Raw genomic sequence first — 22,500 nt, 5'->3', positions numbered from 1 at the left:
CCTCCCCTCTCTTTCTCCTCCTCCTCCTCCTCCTCCTTTTGCAGACCCTCTGACACCAGAGTCTGAGAATCGGTGGAGGGGAAAATGAGGCTTTGGAGCTGAAGAATTTACAGTTAGTCGCGAAACTTTTACAAGTATTTGAGCTGCTCGGTGCCTTTTTTTTTTTTGAGAGAGAGAGCTTATAGTCACATTTCAGTCCGGGGGTCAGAAGGAGTTCACATGCAGAGGACTGAGGTAAAGCTTCATAAGAAAGAAGAAAATTAAATAAAATCTATTATTTGGTTATAAACAAATATAGGAATTTTTGTAATTAAGAAAGCTCTTATATATGTTTTAATTACTGGTCTGGCTAAATCGTTACGTTAATTTTAGTTTTACTTGGCGCGAAAATACGCATTTGAGCTAATTTATGCATCAACCTCTGAATTTATTTATTCATTTTTTATTTTTTATTTTTATTTTTTTCTTTTAAATCCCAAGGACCAATAAAATGGATCAAACCGTTTGAGGTCTTTACTGTCCGCGTCTCTCCTGCGATCCCGCCTTATCTCAGCCTCCCTTTACATTAGCCTCGCTCATTTGCATAATCTCAAACACCGCAGAGGGCCAAAGGAAGAACAAAGTTACAAACAAGATTAGGGCGAATTTATTTGTTCCTCCAAGCTGAGCGCCGATTGTTTCTCCAGGAGTGTTTAAGGTCACTAAGAGGATTTGGAGCTCGTTTGATATCAGTGATCTTTTTCGGAGGGGAATTAAAATCAACAATGCGTTTTTTCCTCCATATTTAGCAATATGCTTGTGTGCGTGTGTGTGTGTGCGTGTGTGTGTGTGTGTGTGTGTGTGTGTGTGTGTGTGTGTATACGGGAGGGGGAATCCTGCAGAAGACTAATCAGAAATGAGTAGAAGTTCAGCGCTGTGGAGTGTTGGTCCTGCTGTACCTTTAGGATGTGACATGCAGGGGGATCTTTAGCCCCGGTGACTGTCCCAGCAGTGTTTTCCTTGAAATGGATCCTTCCCCACCCCACCTCCTCCTCTTTAATGAATCCAAACGCAGCTGGCCATGTCCCCACATGGACACCGAGCGCTTTAACCCTAAACTGACCTCAATTTGACACCACCAGATGAAATTTTACCGCCTGGTAATGCCATCTTCTGATTTGTTTCTTGCGCGCAAGAGTTGTTATGAATTTTTCTTTTAAGTTTTTTTTTTTAATTTTCTCAAAAATTATTATTATTATTATTATTATTATTATTATTATTATTATTATTATTATTATTATTATTATTAGTTTAAAAATGAGAGAGATGTAGGATTGTTCCGCTTGCAAATTGAGAGTTTACTTGAATGTAATTACGTATTGTATCCTTAGATGATTCGCATAAAATTAAGAGATTAAACAGCAATGTGTGCTCTGTTTTATAAACATAGAAAAAGACGGGGTTAAACATATTTAATCTATTTAAAATCCAATTGCGTTTAATTCTAAAACAATTTTAAGACGTAGTTCTTTTTTTTTTTTTAGACGTAATAAAGTCATCAAAAAGTTTGATGTTTAACAGTGTCCCCTTGGAGCAGTTTTATAATAACACACGCTCCTTCTGTGTGTCTTCGGGGCAAATCACACTTTTCCACATTAAATCGCACGTGAGATCTAAAAGCCTGCAAACTTAAAAAAACATCAGCCGAGATTTCTCTTTCAGGAATCCACCAAAGAGGTCACTAATTCTGGATTGCATTTCAAAACACTTCAGTCCTGAAAAGAAGTAGGAGAAAAAGAAAGAAAGAAAGAAAGAAAGAAAGAAAGAAAGAAAGAAAGAAAGAAAGAAAGAAAGAAAGAAAGAAAAAGCTTTTCAATTTTACTGTGCCTAGAACGAGAAGAGAACACGCGGTCGTAATAATAAAAAAAAAGTGTGTGAGTGTGAATTGTTTGCTACTTACCATGGGTCATCCAAAGGGATAGTGGTTGAAAAAAAAAACATCTAAATAATAAAAAAAAGAAGAAAGAAATGCAACCGTTAGCACAGAAATCAATGAGACCCGCAGTATTTAGGTTATGAGAATCAGAGTCTTCAAGCTGCACGGCGCGCCGGACCGGCTGTGTTTACAGAGCGCACACAGAGACCTGGAGACGGTGAGCGCCCTGGCTCTCTCTGCGCGCAACTCTGCAGCTCCTTCCCGGGGTATTGCGCGTCGAAATGTCCACACATACAGCCGTTTGTCAAAGCCTGCAGTCCTGCACACCCCACCTTCCTCCCCCACCCCTCCTCACTTTATGCAAACAAACATAACTGTTGTCACGGGTTTCATTTATTAAATCATTTTCCTTTGTTGCTCAACTCCGCTGTCTGTGTAATCGGCCCCCCGTATGCAGCACTGGCTGGGTATTTTTTTTGTTTTGTTTGCTGGGAGAGTTGTTGACCCTCCAACAGTAGCCACAGCCCATCTCCCTGAGCGCTTAATCCTAACCTGTGAATAATTAATTTTCACCATCAAAAAATGTCACCGAGCTCCAAATGGAGCCTTTATGTGTTGGACCTATCAATACGGCCACGAAGGCATGTTAGCACTGATGGAGCTAAATGTTAAAAGGGATAGATGGCCTGCTTCTGTTTTCTGGCTAAAAGTAAAAAAAAAAAAAAAGAAAGAAAGAAAGGGAAAAAAAAAGAAGAAGGGGGGTTTCATTGGAATCGATGGCCGGAGCGTTGCTCCTCCTCTAAACTTCAATCTTCTCACATGATTGATGATCTTGGGGGAGCTTTGATAATTGACTACTCTGAGGTAAGCTCCTATCATGAGTGGGGATTGGGCGGAAGGAACATGCAAAATTAGTTTCCCCCCCACAAAAGCTTTTCTCTCTCTCTCTTTCTCTCTCTCTCCTTTTTTTTTACATCTTGGAAAAGTTCATTGTGGACCGATAGGGGTGTTTAATTTCCCCCAAAATAGCAGAAGACCTGATCGCCCTCAGAACGTTTTTAAAGGGCCACATGTGGTGGTGGAGTGGGGTTTGGGGGGTTGTGGGGGTTGATTCATAACCTTGGGCGACACTTCGAAACCGGAAATGTCCTGCAAGGGGAGTTTACCATAAATAATAATTTGAAAAACGTCCCAAGTCCTGCTAGCAACAACACTCTTCAGCGCAGAAGATGTTGCTGAGGAAAGACGACTCAATGTTAGCTATGATCCGGTGGAGAAATGTGGAGGGGGTGTCTAGGTTGTATTTCGAGGTGAACAAAATCATAAAGAAATGTAAAAGACAATAAATAAATAAATAAATAAATAAATAAATAAATAAATAAATGTTGTACACTGTTCAAACTTTGTCCCGTTTTCTCTTCAGTTCATAGTCATATAAACTGAAAAACGACAAACAAAACAAAACAACATTAGTTCTCCTCCCTATGTGATATTTATACACAGCAACAATTAGCAGCCACAGTAAAATATATTATAGAAATACTCATGATGACAAAAACCACAACAAAAGTCAGTGCCATGTGATAAAGTCAGCATTTTATGATATGTTATCAACAGGGGGGGAAAAAAAAATAAAAAAATAAAATAAATCGGTGACAAAATGGAGGCACTGAAAATCCAGGATTGGAACCTCAAAAACTGAAATCCATTGTAGATTTTTAACTGTATTGTTGTTGGATATCTAAAGGTGGCTTAGTATAGAGAAAAACACACACAAAATAATTCATATCCATACAAGAAACATGATGATAATCACAATGAGACTGCTCTATAGGGGTGGCCATTGCCCCCGTTGCCTCCTCCCCCCCTTGGTGGCGCCACTGCATAGCAATAATTAGGAGGAGATTAGAAGGAATTACGGAGATATTAAGTCCGCACATCAGTTTTGTAAACCCCAAAACACGAAACAAATGAGCGCCACGCACTGAACGCGGTATTAATATAATAAATAGTTAATTCTCCCCGCAGATTATTAACAATTGTTTGTTTTCTATCACTGATAAGGCTTCATTCCCAGCGCGTTTTATTTGGATACGTTGTGCGTAATTTCGCCCTTTCAATTACGATTTTGCGTTGCCTTGTTCCAAATGAATATTCATGCCGTTGAGTTGCAGTCAGTGTTGTGTTTTTGTAGAACTCGGAGGAGCATATATCCGCCCTCACACTGAGCCCTCTCCTGCTTTCTCCTCAGGTCGCTCCTCGGTGAAACACAGGGATTGGGGTGGGAGTTTCGAGCTTTTTCTACCCCCAGTGTGGAGTTGAAGCCGTCCCCGCGCCTCGCATAGACACTCTGCATATCACAGGATTTGGTCTCTCCTCTCCTCTCTCTTGTGCGGAGCTGCTGCAGGACTGGCTATGGCCACCGCTACTTCCGGGATCCGTCATTTCATTCGCCCACCGCTCAGCGCTGCGAACTGACTCTGTTTCTATAAGCAAGCCAGCAGCCAACCTGCCAACACTCGCTGACACTCACTCATCTCAGTCTCGCCAAGATAGACGAAATACCTACGGGGGAAAAGAAAAGGAGAGATCCGAATCGCACTCTCTTAATTTCTACACCTTTTTTTCCCCCTCTTCTACTTCTTCTTCTTTTTCTTCTTCTTTTTTTGCGCTGATAATAAAACAAGATAGCGATCTGGAGGCATTAAAGGAGACGCGGACTTGCGGGATGAAAACGGACTAAAAAAGATTCGTCCTGCTCTTGAACATCATCACCAACCGTCATTCATTCATTACCTTGACAACCTCTGGCTTTGATTGACAGCTGGAGTGGCAAAAAGCCATGAGACACGACAGTTTAGTTACATGCAGGTTGTTGATGGGCCGATTGTAACCTTCACTTTGGCGCATTTTTTTCTTTTCTTTTTCTTTTTTTCGAGGAAAGAAGGAAAACAAGAAAAAAAAATTGCTGCAAAAACTTCCCGATGCGACGGTTTGAACTGAACCACAGTGGCGAATAGGAGAATTCGCACAAAAAGTTGGTTGAAAGAGGGGAATCTTGCCACTAAATCACTTTCCGATCTGGGATATTAAACGTATACGGACAGATTCGGGAGTTTATTGGAGCGCAGCCTGATGGCGCAAAGGGTAGGTTTTAAATCTCACTCCGCGTTACCTGCTCAGATCGCAACCCCCTTTTGTAAGTCGGGGGCGCTGGCAATTTCACAAAGTTTTCTTATCAAAGCGGCTCTATTTGACATTTTCTGCTGCGCTTTCACTCTCCACGCGAAGTGACAGCCTCCACTTTTCCCGACAAGGCTCCACGAAGCAGTTTCACGGGAGACTCCGAACTGTTTCGCTGTTTTTGCGCAGAGGGAGCAACCTAACTTTATAATGTTTCTGGTAATGATAAAATTGAGTTGCGGCTCCTTAATATTCGACAACTTTGCGCTGGCTGCAGCGTGCTTTAAGTCTCTTCATTGCGATTGTTTAAAACCAGAGACAAACATGCTTCATTTAGAGAAATACTTTTCGTATATGTTTTTTCTTTCTTTTTTTAAAATAATACATAATAGAATATAAATATGTCCTCGGTTTTATTTTTTATTTTTTTAACTTCAATTTCATTCCCAGTACGATGAGCTGGCCCATTATGGTGGGATGGACGGAGTCCCGGCGTCCATGTACGGGGACCCGCATGCGCCCCGGCCGCTTCCCCAGGTCCACCACCTGAACCACGGACCGCCGCTCCACGCCAGCCAGCACTACGGAGCCCACGCTCCCCACCCTAACGTTATGCCCACCAGCATGGGCTCCGCTGTCAACGACGTTTTAAAGAGAGACAAAGATCAAATTTACGGGTAAGCTTTGCATGATTTAGACATGCAACTAAATACTTCTCTCTCTGTGTCTCTCTCTCTCTCGCTCTCTTTTTTAAAAAGTTAACAGCTCTGGGTGAATTTTAGAGTTTATTTCCCATCGCTTGGTTTTAGTGAAGCTTTGTGCAGGTTGGAGCTTAATTTGGAGCTACGTTGTCGGTTTTAGGGGAGTTTTGTTGGTGTGTAATTTTACACTCATTGTAAAAGCCTGAAGCAAGCAAGAGTATCAGCCCTGAGCTTGTAAATTAATATGGAAGCTCTCAAATGTGGCACAAGGAATACATAAAAACTATTTTAAGCTGATTACATTGTTGCTTTATTATTACTGCCAACAATCATATATCAAATGCAAAATGATAATATGCATTTTTAACGCTTTAGTTTAGCTGACTTAAAAAAAAAATAAAATAAAACAGTTTTACTGTCGTACACACACACACACTCTCTCTCTCACACACACACACACACACACACACACACACACACACACACACACACACACACACTCAGACTGCGTTAAAACGCACCGTGTGTCCTCCGGAGGCTACTTTTCTAAGATTATTTTCAAACAATTAAAGATAAAAAATATGATTACAGCCACTGATCACTGATACTTACACAGCCAGTGTTATAATCCACGGACCTAATCTCTTTTATTCTCACGGTTATTCAATGTGCAGGAACAGTTTACACCCACTTTTGCTTTGCTGCAAATGAAAAACTTGGGCAGTAAGTCATTTTTTGATTTAAATATCTCGAGATCAATTGTTAAAACAGTAATATTCTATTTTCTGAAAGTATAATTTACATTTAAAAACATGCTTATTTTTTTATGGACTATGTTATTATTTGTATGAATCATCGCTGCAGGCCTCCTCGGAAGGAAATTACAAGACTCGGTTTATAGCGAGGCTAATTGCAGAATGGTATCAGTAATGTGGATATACACATATATATTTTTTCATTAATTCCAAAGACATCTATCACTCTGTGAGTTTGGAGTTTAGTGGCTTCACGCTGCAAGAAATGTTACTGTCAATCACTCGATTATTATATTGAACTCCGTAGAAGAAGAAGAAGAAAAATATTCCACAGTTACTTTTATTTCTAAATGCATAAAATGATATTAAAGCATAGCCACGGGTAAGCTGACTTGCCCCGAACACACACAGCCGCTTAGTTAATGAGGAGTATAAATTAAATAATTAAAATAATAATAATAATTAAAAAAAAAACAAAAAACAAAAAAAAAACAAGAGAGGTTTTCGCATATGCAGCGTGAGCTGCTATTTTTTTTATTTCCTTCTTTAGCTGCATCTTGAAATGTGAGGATTTTAGAATCATGCAGGTTCGCTGGGGCATTTTTTGCAGCGGGGTTCCGTGCAGCCGCTGCAGTGCTGCTCGTATACACTCAGGCTGCTTGTATTTTCTCCCCCTCCTCTCTGCAGTCACCCTTTATTCCCACTGCTCGCACTGGTTTTCGAGAAGTGCGAGTTGGCGACGTGTACTCCGAGGGAGCCCGGCGTTGCGGGAGGCGACGTCTGCTCCTCAGACTCCTTCAACGAGGACATCGCAGTCTTTGCCAAACAGGTCCATTCTTCAGCTTGAAAAAAAAAAAAGACAATAAACTAAAAATAAAACACAACATTGGCTAGGTTCTGACGCACCATGTTTCTGGTATAACCATACATATTTACTTGCTGTGAACAAAACTTTCTCGACGTTTCTCACAAGTTTGATTTCTGAAAAAAAAAAGGATTTCAGATAAGAATCAGAAATTAAAATACATATATTTTCGATCTTTGCTTTATTTTAGGTCCGAGCAGAAAAGCCTTTATTTTCATCAAATCCAGAGTTGGATAATTTGGTAAGTGTGCCTTTCTGGGTTAAAAAAAAAAAAAAAAGAATGTGCGCATTATTTGAACTTGAGCGCAGATACCAGATCCGCATTATATTCCTATACCGAACCCATTTGACCAGTAAGTGATAACGTTTGACAAGCAACTTGCTTTCCCTTTTCCATTGCAGAAACTGCGATTATTTTATTTTATTTTTTACACAATGCCCTTATGACAAGAAAATATAATTCAGACCTTTTCCCGTTCTAATTGTGCCTGTTTTGCTTTCTGTTCCAGATGATACAAGCCATACAAGTATTACGGTTTCACCTCTTGGAGCTAGAAAAGGTACCTTATATCAATAACCTCACGATCAGATCTTCAGCAAATGCTCATGCAATGTTTAAATTGTTCCAGATAAAACAGAAACCGAAAGCCAGGACAATGAGAGTTTTAGGATTATTATTATTATTATTATTATTATTATTATTATTATTATTATTATTATTATTATTGTTATTATTATTATTATTATTATTATTATTATTATTATTTTTACACCATAAGATGTTTTATTTAACCAATTATTGACGCAGCTGGAGGAACTATTGATGAAAAATGTCAGGGGCTCTTTGCCCACGTTGCGCACTGCTATTGATCCGCAGATTCAGTTTCAGCCGCTCGTTACAGGCGCACTGTTTATTTTTTCTCCCCCCTTTTGTCCGTTCAACTTGTTGCTCGGGTCTCGGGAGAATAATAATAACCGCGGCAACAATTTGACTATTGTTTCCTCGCCGCCGATAATACACCTTAATTTGAGTTATTCTTGGACTGACTGCTTTTCCATCCTCATCCTGAATCATGTTGTGTTGTTGTTGTTTTTGTTCCCTCCCTTCCTTATATTTTGTTTTTTATTACTCTATAGGTGCATGAGCTGTGCGACAATTTTTGCCACCGGTACATCAGCTGTTTGAAAGGAAAAATGCCAATAGATCTAGTGATTGATGAGCGGGATGGCAGCTCGAAGTCAGATCATGAAGAACTTTCGGGATCGTCGACTAATCTCGCAGATCACGTAAGTAATCCAACTTTTTCTGCGTTTTACGTGACGTCTCTGCTGTTGACTGGGAGTACTACTTTGAATGCATTATGGCAAATTATCAGTTTTTGCTAAAAAAAAAATTAAAAAAATAAAAAATAATAACTTGATTGATATGATTCATAAAAGCAGCCTCTTTGGCGCTGCAGTTGTGTGACCCCTGTCTGTAAATAAAGCGCGCTCTGTTCTGCAAGTAAAAGAGAGAGGGGGGAGGAGGGGGGGAAATCGATGTTGTGAGGTCAAAAGCTACATGTGATACAATAGACTGAGTTATTGTTTTAGTCTTTTGATTAGGAGCAGTCATGTGTGCATGATGCGTCCCTGTGCGCTTGTGTTGCTGGAGGTTCGAGTGGGTGCGTAGAAAAACGCGCATTTATGGAGCAACGCACGCTGAACGGAAAGGAGGGGGAGAAGAGGGCAATTATTAGTTGCGCAGGTTTATAGCTAAAGCAGGGTATCAGCGCTGTAAGCTTCAGCTTTAGGTCAATATTTAAAAAAGAAAGAAGAGCTTTATATTTGGGGGGCTGTGCGCGCAAATCTGTGGATTTTTGGAGCAGAGGTGGAGAAAGTGGGAACCTACTGAGAGACATCTCAGAGCTAAAGGCTTACCATCAATGTCAAGTTCACAAGGCGTATGATGATCCGTCTGGAGGATCCTCCTATTGCTGTTGATGTTAATGTGTTTAATTGTTTCGTATTGATTTGCCGTGCGTTTTTTTTTCTCTCTCTTTTGCTCTGCTGTTGCTTTCTCCTCTGCTGCTGCTGCTGCTGCTGCTTTATGGCCGCAGGCTGCATAAGGTTGAATTCAATTATATGCACCTGAAGTACAGTAGCTTTAAATTTGAAGATCGATCCTCCAGTTTAAATCGCGCATTTTCGGTGTAATAAACACACACACACACTATCCGCTTCCACTCTCCCTGCCCAGTATGGACTGGGCTGACACTGAAGGATCTGTGCTCGCCTGTGATAAAACCTAATGTTTTTTTTTCTTCTTTTTTTTCTTTTTTTTTCGTGGAAGTAAAAATGAGCTGCTTGAGTAACAAAGTGGCTGGTTAAATATCTGTGCTGCGCAAGGCCAAGCCTATTAGGAATTAAAGCAGATTTAAGTGTTATGCAAAGTCTGTGCGCTGCATCTGTTTAGTCTGGCTATAGGCCTAATAGCAATTATCCCGTCGCTTATGTAGCGCCGCTGCAAGTATGCAACCAGGTGAGCTTTATTTAGGGCTGAGAACCCGGAGGAAAATCTGAGAAGGAAAGAAGAAGAAGAGGAAGAAAAAACTACAACACTGTGATCCTCAAACACAAGTGCAGAAATGAGGCATGCTGTTGTTTATATTGTAGAGATTAGATAAACTGGCCTGTTTAGTTTCATGGCAGATGGTTGGATACTCAAGCCAATTTCCGATGGATCCTCAGACACCAGCTCTGCATGGCTCCACGCGCGATGAATATTTCTGATAATTAGAAAATGAAATGTGTCAATAAAGCAAATAAAGAGCAGCAATAAACAAAGCAGGTTGCATGACAGGCTATTTATCTGGGAGTCGTTTGGACTGACCACCTCATTAGGCATTTAAGGTTTGAGGGATTTATTTCACTTCTGTGGCACCACTGAACTTTTTATTGCACCTTAACTGCTGGGCTGAATTTCACCAAAGCAGAAGAGGGGTTGTGTGTGTGTGTGTGTGTGTGTGTGTGTGTGCGCGCGCGTGGGTGTGTGTGTGTGTGAATTTGTTCCTTGTTTGCCTTCATGGTTGCAGAGATCACTTTTATATATATATATATATATATATATATATATATATATATTTGTTTATTAAATCAGACTTTCCTTATGTATGAAAGTATCATATCAGTGCAGTGAATTCCAATGCTATTGAGGTACTGACTGGATAATCATGAGACATGTTGTAATTAAAACTCATGGTTATTCCGTCAAATATTTACTTCCAACTCCTCCCAAGTCAAACAGTAGTATTGTGTTATTTAAAATGAACATGAACTGGGAATTTTCTTTTTTCTGTTTTTTTTTCTTTAGTTTTTTTCCTTTAGTTTTTTTCTTATTTTTTTTTTTAGTTTTGTAAACTGCAACTTTGTCATTGTCTGCAAGCAAATGCTCACAGTGACGATGTTTTCATTAGAAAACTAGAAATTAGAAAATTGGGATAGAAGTTATCAATAGCTCGTAGAATAAAACAGAAATATTCACCTACATGTAGTGATTTCAAAGAAACTGATAGATTTGCAGTACAGTCTCTTTCCTGAGTTGTAACATTGATTTTATTAGGCTATATACGTTATTGTTTTAGAGATAAATATTGCACAATAGATTGTATGAAGGAGCACAATAGTGGCTATTTCTATCATCAGATGAAGCCCCATCCACAACTTACGAGTCCCCCCCCCCCCTTCTATTTATTCACTCTCGCTCTGATTTATTATTAATTTCTGTCCTTGTCTCACTGAGGAGAGGAAGCTGGTTTGATAGTTAGATATGCTAATTTATTTAGTTAGAATCTCTCACGTCCATTTTTTCCTCTCTCTTTGCTTTGATATGCATTTTTAATATACAGCCCCGGGCTACGTCTCATTTGGAAAAGAAAGTTGGTTTTTCTCTAGATGATGAAGCTCTTTGCCGTGTGTCTCCTTGCCCATCGTTCTGCCTCCCCCTCCTTATACCTGACGGTGGAGAATAATAAGCACACTTTTATTTACACTTGAATGCAGCACTGTCTTGCAGATGATTGGATTATAGTATAGTGAGAACAGGATGAGGCCTTGCTGACACTGTTGATTTCCCTTACTCGCCCGGCTGTGGCTATCTCAGATATGTAAGCCCACCCAGGGCTTCCAAACTCATTGCCCCTCCTCATATCCACTCCATCCCATTTAGGGAAAGAAAAAAAGATGCTGGATTACACACAAAGACTGATAAGAAGAAGAAGAAGAAAAAAACAGAGCGGTGTAGGATCTGTATATGGCCAGTGTGTGCACTTTCATGTCTGTATAATTAATGAACAAAATTTCTTTTCTTTTTTTTCTCTGTGCTACATCCAATTAGGGTGACAAATACAATTAACAGTCTCTGAGTATTATCTGCTCTAATGAATTAGTCTTTATGTCTTCTTGTGCCATTGTGTCTTTGTATTAGCATGCAGCTCTCTTTTTTCCCCTTTTACTTGCAGACTGAAATGAATGAGTTTCCGCACAGTTTAAAATTTGCTTCATAAAATATCCTGCGTGATTTGCCGGCCCCGGCGTTTTGTTTTGTAGAGCTTTCCTCGGGGAGTTTTACTTGTTCCCATAGTTATAGTGCAGCTTATCTCAGCAGTGCATGGCAGGCATGGGAGAAAGGAAAACAAACCGTTTCTGTTTGGATTCCCCGGTGCAGGTTCGGGGTGCTGAGCTGTAAAGTTAGAAAGCAAATGCAATAGTTCATTTTGAGCCCTTTCAGTGGAGATAGGTGCTGCGGTCTGGTCTGTTTCCGCACATCGCGGCGCCCTGAAGCTCAGCGCGTTGTTTACTTAAGCCCTTTGTGGAGTGATTTCTTAATTTTTGTGGCCTTGAATTTCACTTTTGGTCACGGTTCAGACGCAGATGCTCGTTGTAAACCATAGCTAATCATCCTCACCTGTTGCATCTCCCACACTCCACTTATTCTCTGCAGCAAAAATGAATGCAATAAACCATTTTACAGCCTGCATTTTAATATCGTGACACTTCTGGAATCAGCTTGGATTAAATGACATGATATGCGGCTAATGATAGTGTTAAAAAATCTATGTTCATGACTTATTTGCTGGAACTAATAAACACAAGCAATGAAATGGAAATGTCAGTATTATTCTGACATTTATACGTCTATTCTTATTTGGAAATTACATTCACGTTTTTGCCAGTTCATGAGTCACGTTTCAAAACCTTTTTTTTTCTTCTAAAGATAAACATGGTTGCATATTGTGGCTCCTGCATTCCGGCTAAAAGAAAGTTGTCAGGAATAAATTAATTCCTCCTGTCTGCTTATAACATACAGTTGTGATTTATTAGCTGCTAAATTAAGGACTCTTTCCTCAATAACCGGGGTTCTGTAAAACACCTAGCAGAGGTACTTCATATTTTTGTAAAGTGCTGCACACAATTATGAACCTAATCCAAAAAAAGCAAGTAAAAAAAAACAAAAAAAAAAAAAAACGTGAAAGCCAATTTTGTTTCTTTCTCTCTTTACGTTAATGTGCATCTTGAGACGTCAAGCCTCTGTGTGATCTACATCCCTGTGTGCTAGCTGTTCTGTGCATGTACACCCATGTAGCTGCAGAGCACACACAGCGGTTGTCACTCTCAGCATTCACACACGCCAACAAACACAGCACAAAGAGATGTTGCTCTCTCTCCTCTCTGGGTTTCCAGGGAATTTAAGTGAAATTCAATGATGCTGCTAAATCAATTTTATTTGAAATTCCTAGGGATGTAGGCAGAGCGCGGTGGGGGGACAGTAAAATTGTGCCAGGCAGGTGTTTGTAAATGAGAAACATGGGACAGCAGCAAGCTTCTCCCTGCTCTCCTGTGGCCCCGCTGCACTGCCAGCCTCTCTTCCCATATTGTCTCCTGCTTTTATATTAATTACAACTTGTATTATCAGCCGCCAGTTGCAAAGACCAGCAAAAGCTTGTCTCTAGAGACCATGCTTCTTTTGTATCTTACTCTCTATCTAGTCCTGTTGTGTATTTGTGTGTGTACTAGCCTGTGTGTGTATCTGTACTTGCTAGCCAGGATTCTCCTCCTCCTCTTCTTCCACCTCCTCCTCCCAGTAACGCTGCTCTTTAACACAATTAGTGAAGAGCATAGAGTGAACCATGTTTGACTCCTAATTATGCTCAGCTTCAGGGAATAGTCACATGGGCTGGAAGCATTTGCTGCTTCCTCTGTTTTTTGGTGTAGGTTGAAGATTATTTGGGTGACACAATCTCTCTCTTTTTTTTTTTTTTTTTTCTCCTTGCAACTTGTTTGAACTTTACCAGACCCACGGGGCCTGTGACAAAATGGTTGTGTGTGTTTGTGTTGTGCGCCGTCTGATGATGCACCCGCTGCAGCTCGCGGAGGCCCTCTAAATTATTCATGGGGAGGAGAGGCTGTTGCTTTTGTTACCTCGTGTAACGTGGAAAGTTAAAACATGCTTGTTTTGATATTTGTGGTCTTGTTTTGCTCACAAAGATCGTGGGCAGAGGTTGAATTACAGGCATTGAAGGGATAGTTCAGTACTGGTAAAAGGCAAGGAGCAGATAATATCGAACCTGCACCAAAATCCACCTGGTTTTCACAGCCACTGCTCTGGGGCAGATCGCCTTAGTCACAGCAGGCCCTGTAATCTGACATGAAGCGGAGGCTCCAAGTCAGTTCGTACCCACATGTTGCCATTTCGTCCCTTTATACCACCGTTTGGTGCCCATAAACAAACCGTACTCAGTAGTATGTATTACGGATATAAATACATACTAACCTCTGGTGTAATATGTCAATGTCTTGAGAGACAGAAAATTGTTGATGAGGCTCTTGGTGTCTTCATTAGATTTTAGAGTGGTTTATCACAACAAGGTTTTATGAACCTTTAAGCCACATTACATTTGCATTGGGCAAGTTTTTACACAGAGCTCAATTAAAATTTACACAGGAAATGGAGGTCGGAGATGGTGTATCGCCAAGATTCTTCCCGTGTGGAACGCATTTTGAGAACGGAACATTTAAATCGTTTTCAGGCAGAGTAACACTCCAATATGAAAGTAAAGCAATGTATGAAAATATCACCTAATTATCAGTAATTTAACAATGGTAATTGTTGGATTCTTACACTGCTTTACTTTTATGTGAGACGATTACTCAGAGCTGAGAAACTTATTTTACCTGTATGGGTTTGAGACAGGAAACACTTTGGAAATTCACTGCCTGCCACCTTGATTTACTTTGTAAAAACAAATAAAAATACATAAAAACATAAACTCTTCAATGCAACGTCTACAATGATTTAAGATCCAGCAGATTTCACTTTCTTACAATTTGGAACCTCATTCCATTTGTAGGATTGCCATTTTATTGCTTCATAATTTCATAATCACAAATAAACCACTTTGTAATGTGCTTAAACGTCAGCATACCAGTTTGTCTGGGTAGTTAAGTGTTTAAATTAATTATCTGAATAACGAGCAATAAAATGCTTTAATGTCAATCATAATTTAGTTTATTTTGTATTTTATTCTCTGAAGATTATATGTTACACCTTGATTCTGATTCCCGTTTAAACCAGTCAACTCTTGTAAAATTATAACCCCTGACCAAAACAAATAATAAATAACCTTCTGCTGATTAATAAATTACATCTGAAGGGCCATAAAAACAGAGCTTAGATACACTGATTATAAAGTTTTTTGAGACTGGAGTTGTCTAAGGCAGTTGAAATTCTTGTGAGTCTTGGGCTTTACCTATTAGCTATTAGCTTTAGCCACCAGGGCCAATCTAAACTACACACGTAACTTAACTCAATTAAAAATGACAAACTGCCCCTTGAAATACAATAGAAGGTGTGTGTGATCTAGTCCAAAGTATCCTCTGTATTATTTTTACTAGGTCTGAAAGTGCTGCAGTCCTCACTTTAGTCTTTAAGAGGGAAGCTAACAAATTTCCATCTATATCTCAGCATACAGGCACATTAAATCCTTGGGGTAGCAAATCACAGCAAAATATCATTCCCTTTTATGCCATTAGCCGAGGTGTCTTTGAATTTAATTTAGTGCCAGCACCATTAAAAATGACACATTACTCTGCAATGATAGCTAAATTAAGTCCTATCGATTTGGCCGTTGCATTAAAACCATGCTGTGGCTGGAGAGGCTCAGATGGAATAAGTAAGCCAGCGTAGATCTTCAGCTCTGTCCTCTGCCTCGCCATCACTGTGAGGAAGTACAACCCAGTCATTTTCTTCTATTAACACAACAACGGCTCTTCCTGAGAGCACACAGCCGAACTCCGCTTAAATACATAATGCACTCAGGGAGCCGGGGATTTTCATCAGTCTTTCTTCCTTGCTTTCGGGTTGCATTTGACAAAGACAAGGGGATTGATGGGCTTTTCCCACATTAGCGATTTTATTTAGCATACACAGTGTTGAGAGCAAAAAGAAAAAAAAAAAATTACTTCAACAACCGCTCCGGCTGCCATGTGTTGATCAGCGGCCCCGGGAGCGAATGCATCACAATCAGAGCAGAGACAGGGACACTCTGGGCTCACTCCTCAGGGTTAAAACCGACGCATGGTTCATTGTTCGCCCTGTCTTCTCACCCCTCTTCTGAGTAATTCTCCAAGCTCTTCATCTGATTGCCATCCGGCAAACAGCTGACGCTGAGTAGGCCTCGAGTGGAGCCCTGAGTCTGAAGGGTCTTGTGTGTTTCTGTCTGCTGTTTTCAGCTCCAAGCTGTTTGAGAAAACAGCCCGCCTTCCCTCTAAAAACTTAGCAGATAAAAGGGCCCCGTTCACAGGCACCGGCGGTTGGACTCGCCTCCGCGGCAGAACAAGCAGCAGCACATCAGGACTCTGTTCCCAGGGGAGCTCAGCTTTTCAAACCTCGGTTGGTCTCCTGGCCCTGTCCTGTCTGTCCTGCTCCAGTACGGCTCACTCTGACTCCTGCACAACGGCGGGCAGGCAGGGGGGACGACTCTGGTGGTGGGACAAGAGAGAAAAGGAATTTAAAGACCCTCAAAGACTCAAGTTGGACAAAATGGTAAAACTCTCCTGGAATGCTCTTCTGCATATTCATTTTCCCTTAGGTTTTGTGTAAATGTTCTGTGTATTTGAAGAAGAAAAAGCCCATAGCGGGACCTGAGAAGTGGGTTGAGGTTTGTGGGAAGCCTGGGTACAGGCCTGTGTTTGTTTGGCTTGGGTTTTGCTCAAGGGTTTGCTTCTCTCGCCCTCCCCAACCCCCAGCAACCTAGTCCCCCCTCCGACCCCCACCACCACCAATAACGTCAGAGCAAACATGTTGTCACCGTGCTCAGGTGACATATTAAAATGGGAACGGCGAGCGTGAGCAGCCAGGCTGTATCAGCTGGTCGGCGCTTCATCAGGCTTGTGTGTGACGCGACAGTCCGTCCTGCGGTTGCCTGAATGGCAGAGGAAATTCCACCTCTAGCCTGCCTTCGTGTGGCACTGATAAAGCCCTTCCTGTACAATAGAAAATCCTGTTTCCCCGTGTGCACTGACAGGGCAGTGGGAAAGACCGGGAGACAGAGAGGAAGAGAAGGGGGAGAAAATAAAAAAGGCAGGAGGAAGGGCAGGAGGGAAGAATATTTGTTTACGGACACGTCTTTGAAGTCCCTGTACACCTAAAAGTGATTGTGCACGTACCCGCGTTCGTACTCCGGCTTCTATTATGTCATTATCATGTGAGCTTAAGTGTATTTCTGCAAGCCGCTGTGGGCGTTTGTGTATGTCAGTGTGGGCGTGAACACATTTTTGGCAGATTAGCAGGAGAATCACTGTCATATCTTATTTTCATTTCTGACAGTAGTAATGATTAATGGCAGCTGTGGTGTGTTTGGACTTTTTACCTCTATATTTCTCTCTTGACACGGAAGTCTCAATTGGTTATGGTATAAATGAACTCCACTGGGCTCTGCCATATGTGTTTACATGATTATTCACAAGTGCTCTACTTGCAGCTCTCAATGTCAGCTGCCACATTAGCAGTGCTGCGTTTTGCTCTCACGCCTTAATGAAACACTTTGATTACAGCGCTTTGACTTATAGCCAGCTGCATTAGAACATCATTTTCTTTCTATTTATCTGTGATTATGGTAGCTCCTTTGATTTTTTCTGCTGGCTTTGAACTAACCATAGAGACTCTTTACCTTGCCAAGATAATAATAATATGCTAAGAACCCTCACCGCGCCTCAGAGATGTCCCTTTTTATATGTTCAGAAAATCCATTTCTATCCTTTTTTCCCTTCCCTCTTTTCCCATCCGTCTCTCTCGCCGTGTGGTTCGTGGCTTGGATCGGGAATGCCGTCGGATGCACGGATGGATGCATGGATCCCACGCTTACGTTCTCTCTCTTTTTTTAAACCCTTTAGAACCCAGCTTCCTGGAGAGACCACGATGACGCCACCTCCACACACTCAGCTGGCACACCGGGGCCCTCCAGCGGGGGACACGCTTCACAGAGCGGTGACAACAGCAGTGAGCAAGGTGAGCCAGCACAGAAACGGGCATGGAAGTGCAGTCACACAAATACAGACAAGGGTGACCGTATTTACTACAGCTTTTACATTTTTTTTTAACATAAACACACATACAGTGCCTTTGCAAGAACTTAAACCCCTTTAAATTGCAGTTTACATTTACTCTGATACCACTACATAAAATCACCTTCCCATCGGCTTTGACCAGTTTGTACCTTCAAGTTACAAGGGGTGTGAATACATTTGTGAGACGTTGCACATCAGCAAAGGATATAAATAAGCCTCATGCACCAAATGGACATTTTGTTCTCAAAGCCCCGGAGCTTCCTGTCACACTTTGCTTTTTTTTTTCCCACCTCTGTTCATGTGAGCACAGTCAAACCAGAAAGCAAACATGTTCATCCACTGTTCCGCTCAGGCTCGAACCTGAGCAACAGTCGCTCTAATGCACCAACCTAAGAACAGGCTTTTCAAAATCTTGCTATTAAAAGAGCTAAATAAAAGCCGGTGATTAATAGTATATTTCTGCCAGTTCCCGCTTGAATGTGAACCATATTAACTTTGCCCACACAAAAGCTCATAATCATGTCTCATAGTGCCTTGTGTTCAGTGTTATCTCCCACTTGACATGCCAAACACTAATAATGCATTTCAAAACAAGACTATTTGAATTAATTACATAGCATGCGCCACAGCTGTCCCCCTCTTGGTATTTTTGTCACGGTGTGTACCAGTTTTGACATGTAAACTGGAAAACCAAAAGGCTTTTTGGTAAGTTTAGAGGCGAGACCAACTACACTGACATGTTGCTTGGAATGCGCCCTCCTTTTTTTTTCTTATTTTTTTTTAAGAGTGTGTAAGCTATTATGGATCTCTCTCTCTCTCTCTCTCTCTCTGTCTCTCTCTCTCTCACTCTCTTTCTCTCACGTCCTTTCTCTGCAAGTCAACGCTTCCATCAAACCAACTGATGTTCCATGATTTTACCTGCAAAAACCTTCCAGATTACCTCTACGAGCTCCTTCATCAAGGGAAAATTTTTGGATTAGTTCCATCAATAAACAATCACACGTATTGATAGACCTGTTCCGTTCCATGTGGTGTGTTTGTCATCAGCCCGAAACGGTTGCTGTTGCAGCTTTTGAACCATTGCTGACCACATACTTGGGGGTACAGACGACCTCTGTGGTTGGATGTGTCAATAGTAATTGGATCTAATTCTTATCTCAGAGTCTAGTTGGAAATGATTAAGCCTGCGATAGCTAAGGTCTTAATAAAATAATAGAGATATGTAAAATCTCTATTCTTTCCCTTTATATATTTTTAACCATGTATCCTTTTCCTACTTGTAAATCATGCAGTACTTTATATTGGTCTACCACGTAATGTCCTAATAAAGTCCATTTAAATTTGTGGCTTTATCTTGGTGAAATAGGTAGGAGTACCGTATAACTATAAATAAAAATCAGAGAACAAAAAAGTCCAAAAGCTGATCGTTATACAAAACAAAGTAAGTTTTCGGACGCCTCCTTGCAAGAGCAAGTGGCTTTCTAGAGGAAGAACAGCCAAAAGTGGGATGAGGGTGGGGGTGGGAGGGACTCTGAGAAAGAAATGCACTGCCTATTGATTATCTTACACACATAAGTACAAGTGACCTGTAATCCACAGAGCACTTATCGACTCCCTTCCCCACCGTATCCAGTAACAGCAGATCAATGCCGGCCAAAGACAGTTACGGTACAGCCCCATGTGCTGGGCCGACACAGATCAAGGCTAGATCATGCTAAAAGCAGCATCCACTACCTTGGGATGTTTCATGATAGAAACCTGCACATGCAGCTAAGAGCTGAGTAAAAGATTCAGAAAAATTCACAACAGAAGTTAAAGAGTAAGAAAGGTGGAAAAGTAGGCGCAGCAAATAAAAGACAGAGAAAACGGGAATGGGACCAAGGGCAACTGATTTAATGGTCTAATGAGGCCGTCCTCTAGCCAGTTGTTTTGTGTGAGGCATGCTCTGACCTTTTGCTTCGCTCGGGAGCCCCGCCGCCTCATTTTTCACATTCTTGCAATTACGTTAACGCTTGAAGCGCTCGCTGACTCTCGACTCTGGCCCTTCCATTCTGACAGAGCCTTCCCACTCCAACCTCTCCACCTTCCCCTCCTCTCCCGCTCCCCACTCTGCTCCACTCCACTCCACGCATGAACTCGCCACCAATCTCAATACGTCTCAGCATTAAATTTGTAGTCCGCGCTCTTGAGTCCAACCAAGACATCGCGAAATGTGCGCTTCACTTCGGTAATGGGGTCTTTAACAGCTTGGCCTCTCTTAAAAGGGGTGACAGTGTGGATCAGTTGGTTGAAGAAAGAGTGGATGAGCTGCACTGAAGGAAGAGGAGAGAGTAAAAAAATAAAAAAATAAAAACTTAAAGTTTTGCTGCCATGAACAATGATCCCAGGGACTTATTGTGGCCTTTCACTTTCAGACTTTTGGACGAACAAATAAATCTGAGGAGATGTTTCAAGAGGCAACACACAAAACGCCTCTGGCTCTAGATGCACCTTGATTAACGGCTCTTTGGCGCCCCTCCAATCTTATTTGGAAGCATCAAAGACTTGAATGAACTTGATGAATGTGTGCACCTAAGCATGCATGGATATTTCTGTCAAAGTGTTAGGGAGCAGCAGTATGGAGTTTATTGGTTAAGGCAACCAGATTCCTGCCTTAAATGTGCTGGTATTTCAAAGAGTTCTTGATCCCATTTGTTCGCAGGCCCACAGGATCATACATCCTCTATCATGCTTAACAGTGGGCATAAGGTGCTTTAACACATATTCATCCTGTGTTTCACACATGTGGTTGGTGAATCTGACTGGCGCACACGGTTCCAGTTAGACAACTCGAAATTATTACATTCACAATAGGGTTTTTTTTTCTGACATGCCTAAAAAAAAAAAAAAAATAACTAGTTGGCATGTAAATTGCATTTATTGATTGTTATGAAGACATTTTACCTCCTTTACCGTCCAGATCACAAACTCGGGTCCTTGTCAAGCCCGTTGCCCAGTTGTCAATAAGAAATGGGTCTCTGTCCCACAACCCTATGAAAGCAAAGTCATAGATTGTAAAAGTTCTTAGAAACTATGATCTATTTAAAAAAAAAACAACAAATGTTTCCATAACAAGTTATCTCTGATTTCAGTAAAAGCAATTGTCTAATACCCTGGCGAGTTTCCTAATGATTGAGTAGATTCAGATAAAGGTTTTTCTTATCTTATTTTAAGTATGAAATTATATTACTAAAACATGACAGATATGCATTCTTTATCATTTTTACACACTTACCAAGGATGCAAACAAATTTGTCCAAATCTCTCTCCATATATCCTCCACAGCACCGATTCAGCATGATAGGTGTTGCTCCCACCTTAGTTCCCCGCATGTGCATGCGATTAAGTCCAAGAGTTTGCATGCCTCTGCTTCCGTCCCCACTTGTAATTATTAGTTATGCATGAATACCAAATGCACAATGACATCTTGAGTGCTTGGCAAAGGGGATTTCTGCACCATTCCCAGAATCTACTGTAAATGGAAATGGCTCAACAGAAGAGAGGAGAAAGCATTTTGTACATTTTCTCAGCAATTGAACAATCCCCACGCTGTGCAGATAGACAGGCTCCCCAGAGAGACCGAGAGAGGCGGAGATGGAGAGAAATGGGAGGGAGAAGCTTGAGTGTTCGGCTCCAAGGGAGCGTGCTGCGCTTGATGGTGTTGTGGTACATTTGCGTGTGTGTATATGTGGGGAGTGCGGTGAACCCCCTTAGCCCCGGCTAGGGGCCCCACTCAGCGAGGTCTTTGTGGTTTAGCTCACTAGAAGGGGTCATTGCTGGCGGGGACACGACTCCTGGTGTCCCAGCGTGAGCGTGGTTTGTTGAATACTGCATTTTCAGGACCTTTGGCTTTAACTTTGCTTTTAGCAGCTCTGCCTGGTACTTAAAATGTTCAAGCAATGCTGATAGAGGGAGAAGAAGAAGAAGAAGAAGAAAAAAAGACTCAATTATTCATCCAAAATCTCTGCAAAACACAAGATAGAAGTCTTGTTGAATTTTAGTGGCATTTACTCCAGCTCTGGAAGGATCCGTGAGGCGTGTCTGTGTATATAAAATATACGGTTTGTGTCTGTTTGCATCCACGCATGTGTGTGTGTGTGTGTGTGTAGAAGCACACACGTGCATGTGTGAGTTGGCTCCCTTTAAGTGCCTGTTAGAGTTTAATTTAGTGTAGTAATTAAAGCTGAACACTAGCCCATAAACAACAGATAAACAATAAAGCAGACCCACGGCCTGCTGTTTCATGGTTCTCTCTCCCAGCTGTTGAAGCACTGATAATTTTTACACAGTGGCCCAATCTCCCCTCAACGCAACGCTGAAGCATCAAGGGTGTGTTTGTGTTCTGAATGTGTGGAACGGGCTGAACCAAAAAAAAAAAAAAAAAAAAAAAACAAAAAAAAAAAACACAAAAATTTTTAAGATCAAAAAAAAAATTTA

The 22,500-nt window shown here is 41.2% G+C and overlaps 1 protein-coding gene and 1 long non-coding RNA gene across 4 annotated transcripts in view; one reads left to right on the top strand and one right to left on the bottom strand.

Annotated features, from left to right (window-relative positions):
* Positions 1 to 3,248, bottom strand: part of LOC106944766 (uncharacterized) — a 5,695-nt gene extending 2,447 nt beyond the window's left edge. The window contains exon 1 of the long non-coding RNA XR_001424408.1: positions 1,940 to 3,248. This is a non-coding gene — a long non-coding RNA (uncharacterized LOC106944766). The remainder of the gene's footprint in view (positions 1 to 1,939) is intronic.
* A 900-nt stretch (positions 3,249 to 4,148) lies between these two features.
* Positions 4,149 to 22,500, top strand: part of meis2a (Meis homeobox 2a) — a 72,162-nt gene continuing 53,810 nt past the window's right edge. For 2 of the 3 annotated variants that reach the window (XM_015028008.1, XM_015028007.1), the window contains exons 1-7: positions 4,149 to 5,062; positions 5,549 to 5,775; positions 7,242 to 7,383; positions 7,610 to 7,660; positions 7,929 to 7,979; positions 8,557 to 8,706; positions 17,851 to 17,965. In XM_015028008.1, the coding sequence (XP_014883494.1) occupies positions 5,051 to 5,062; positions 5,549 to 5,775; positions 7,242 to 7,383; positions 7,610 to 7,660; positions 7,929 to 7,979; positions 8,557 to 8,706; positions 17,851 to 17,965 (748 nt within the window). In that variant the 5' untranslated portion in view covers positions 4,149 to 5,050. Of the gene's footprint in view, positions 5,063 to 5,118; positions 5,318 to 5,548; positions 5,776 to 7,241; positions 7,384 to 7,609; positions 7,661 to 7,928; positions 7,980 to 8,556; positions 8,707 to 17,850; positions 17,966 to 22,500 lie in introns of those variants that run through there. The other variant, XM_015028009.1, reaches the window with a different exon arrangement.

Source organism: Poecilia latipinna, unplaced genomic scaffold (assembly GCF_001443285.1).
Source record: "Poecilia latipinna isolate Pla-1442-1.1 unplaced genomic scaffold, P_latipinna-1.0 Scaffold112, whole genome shotgun sequence".
Classification (NCBI taxonomy): domain Eukaryota; kingdom Metazoa; phylum Chordata; class Actinopteri; order Cyprinodontiformes; family Poeciliidae; genus Poecilia; species Poecilia latipinna.
The sequence above is the reverse complement of the archived record's forward strand: the minus strand, read 5'-3'. Positions and strand labels throughout refer to the sequence as shown.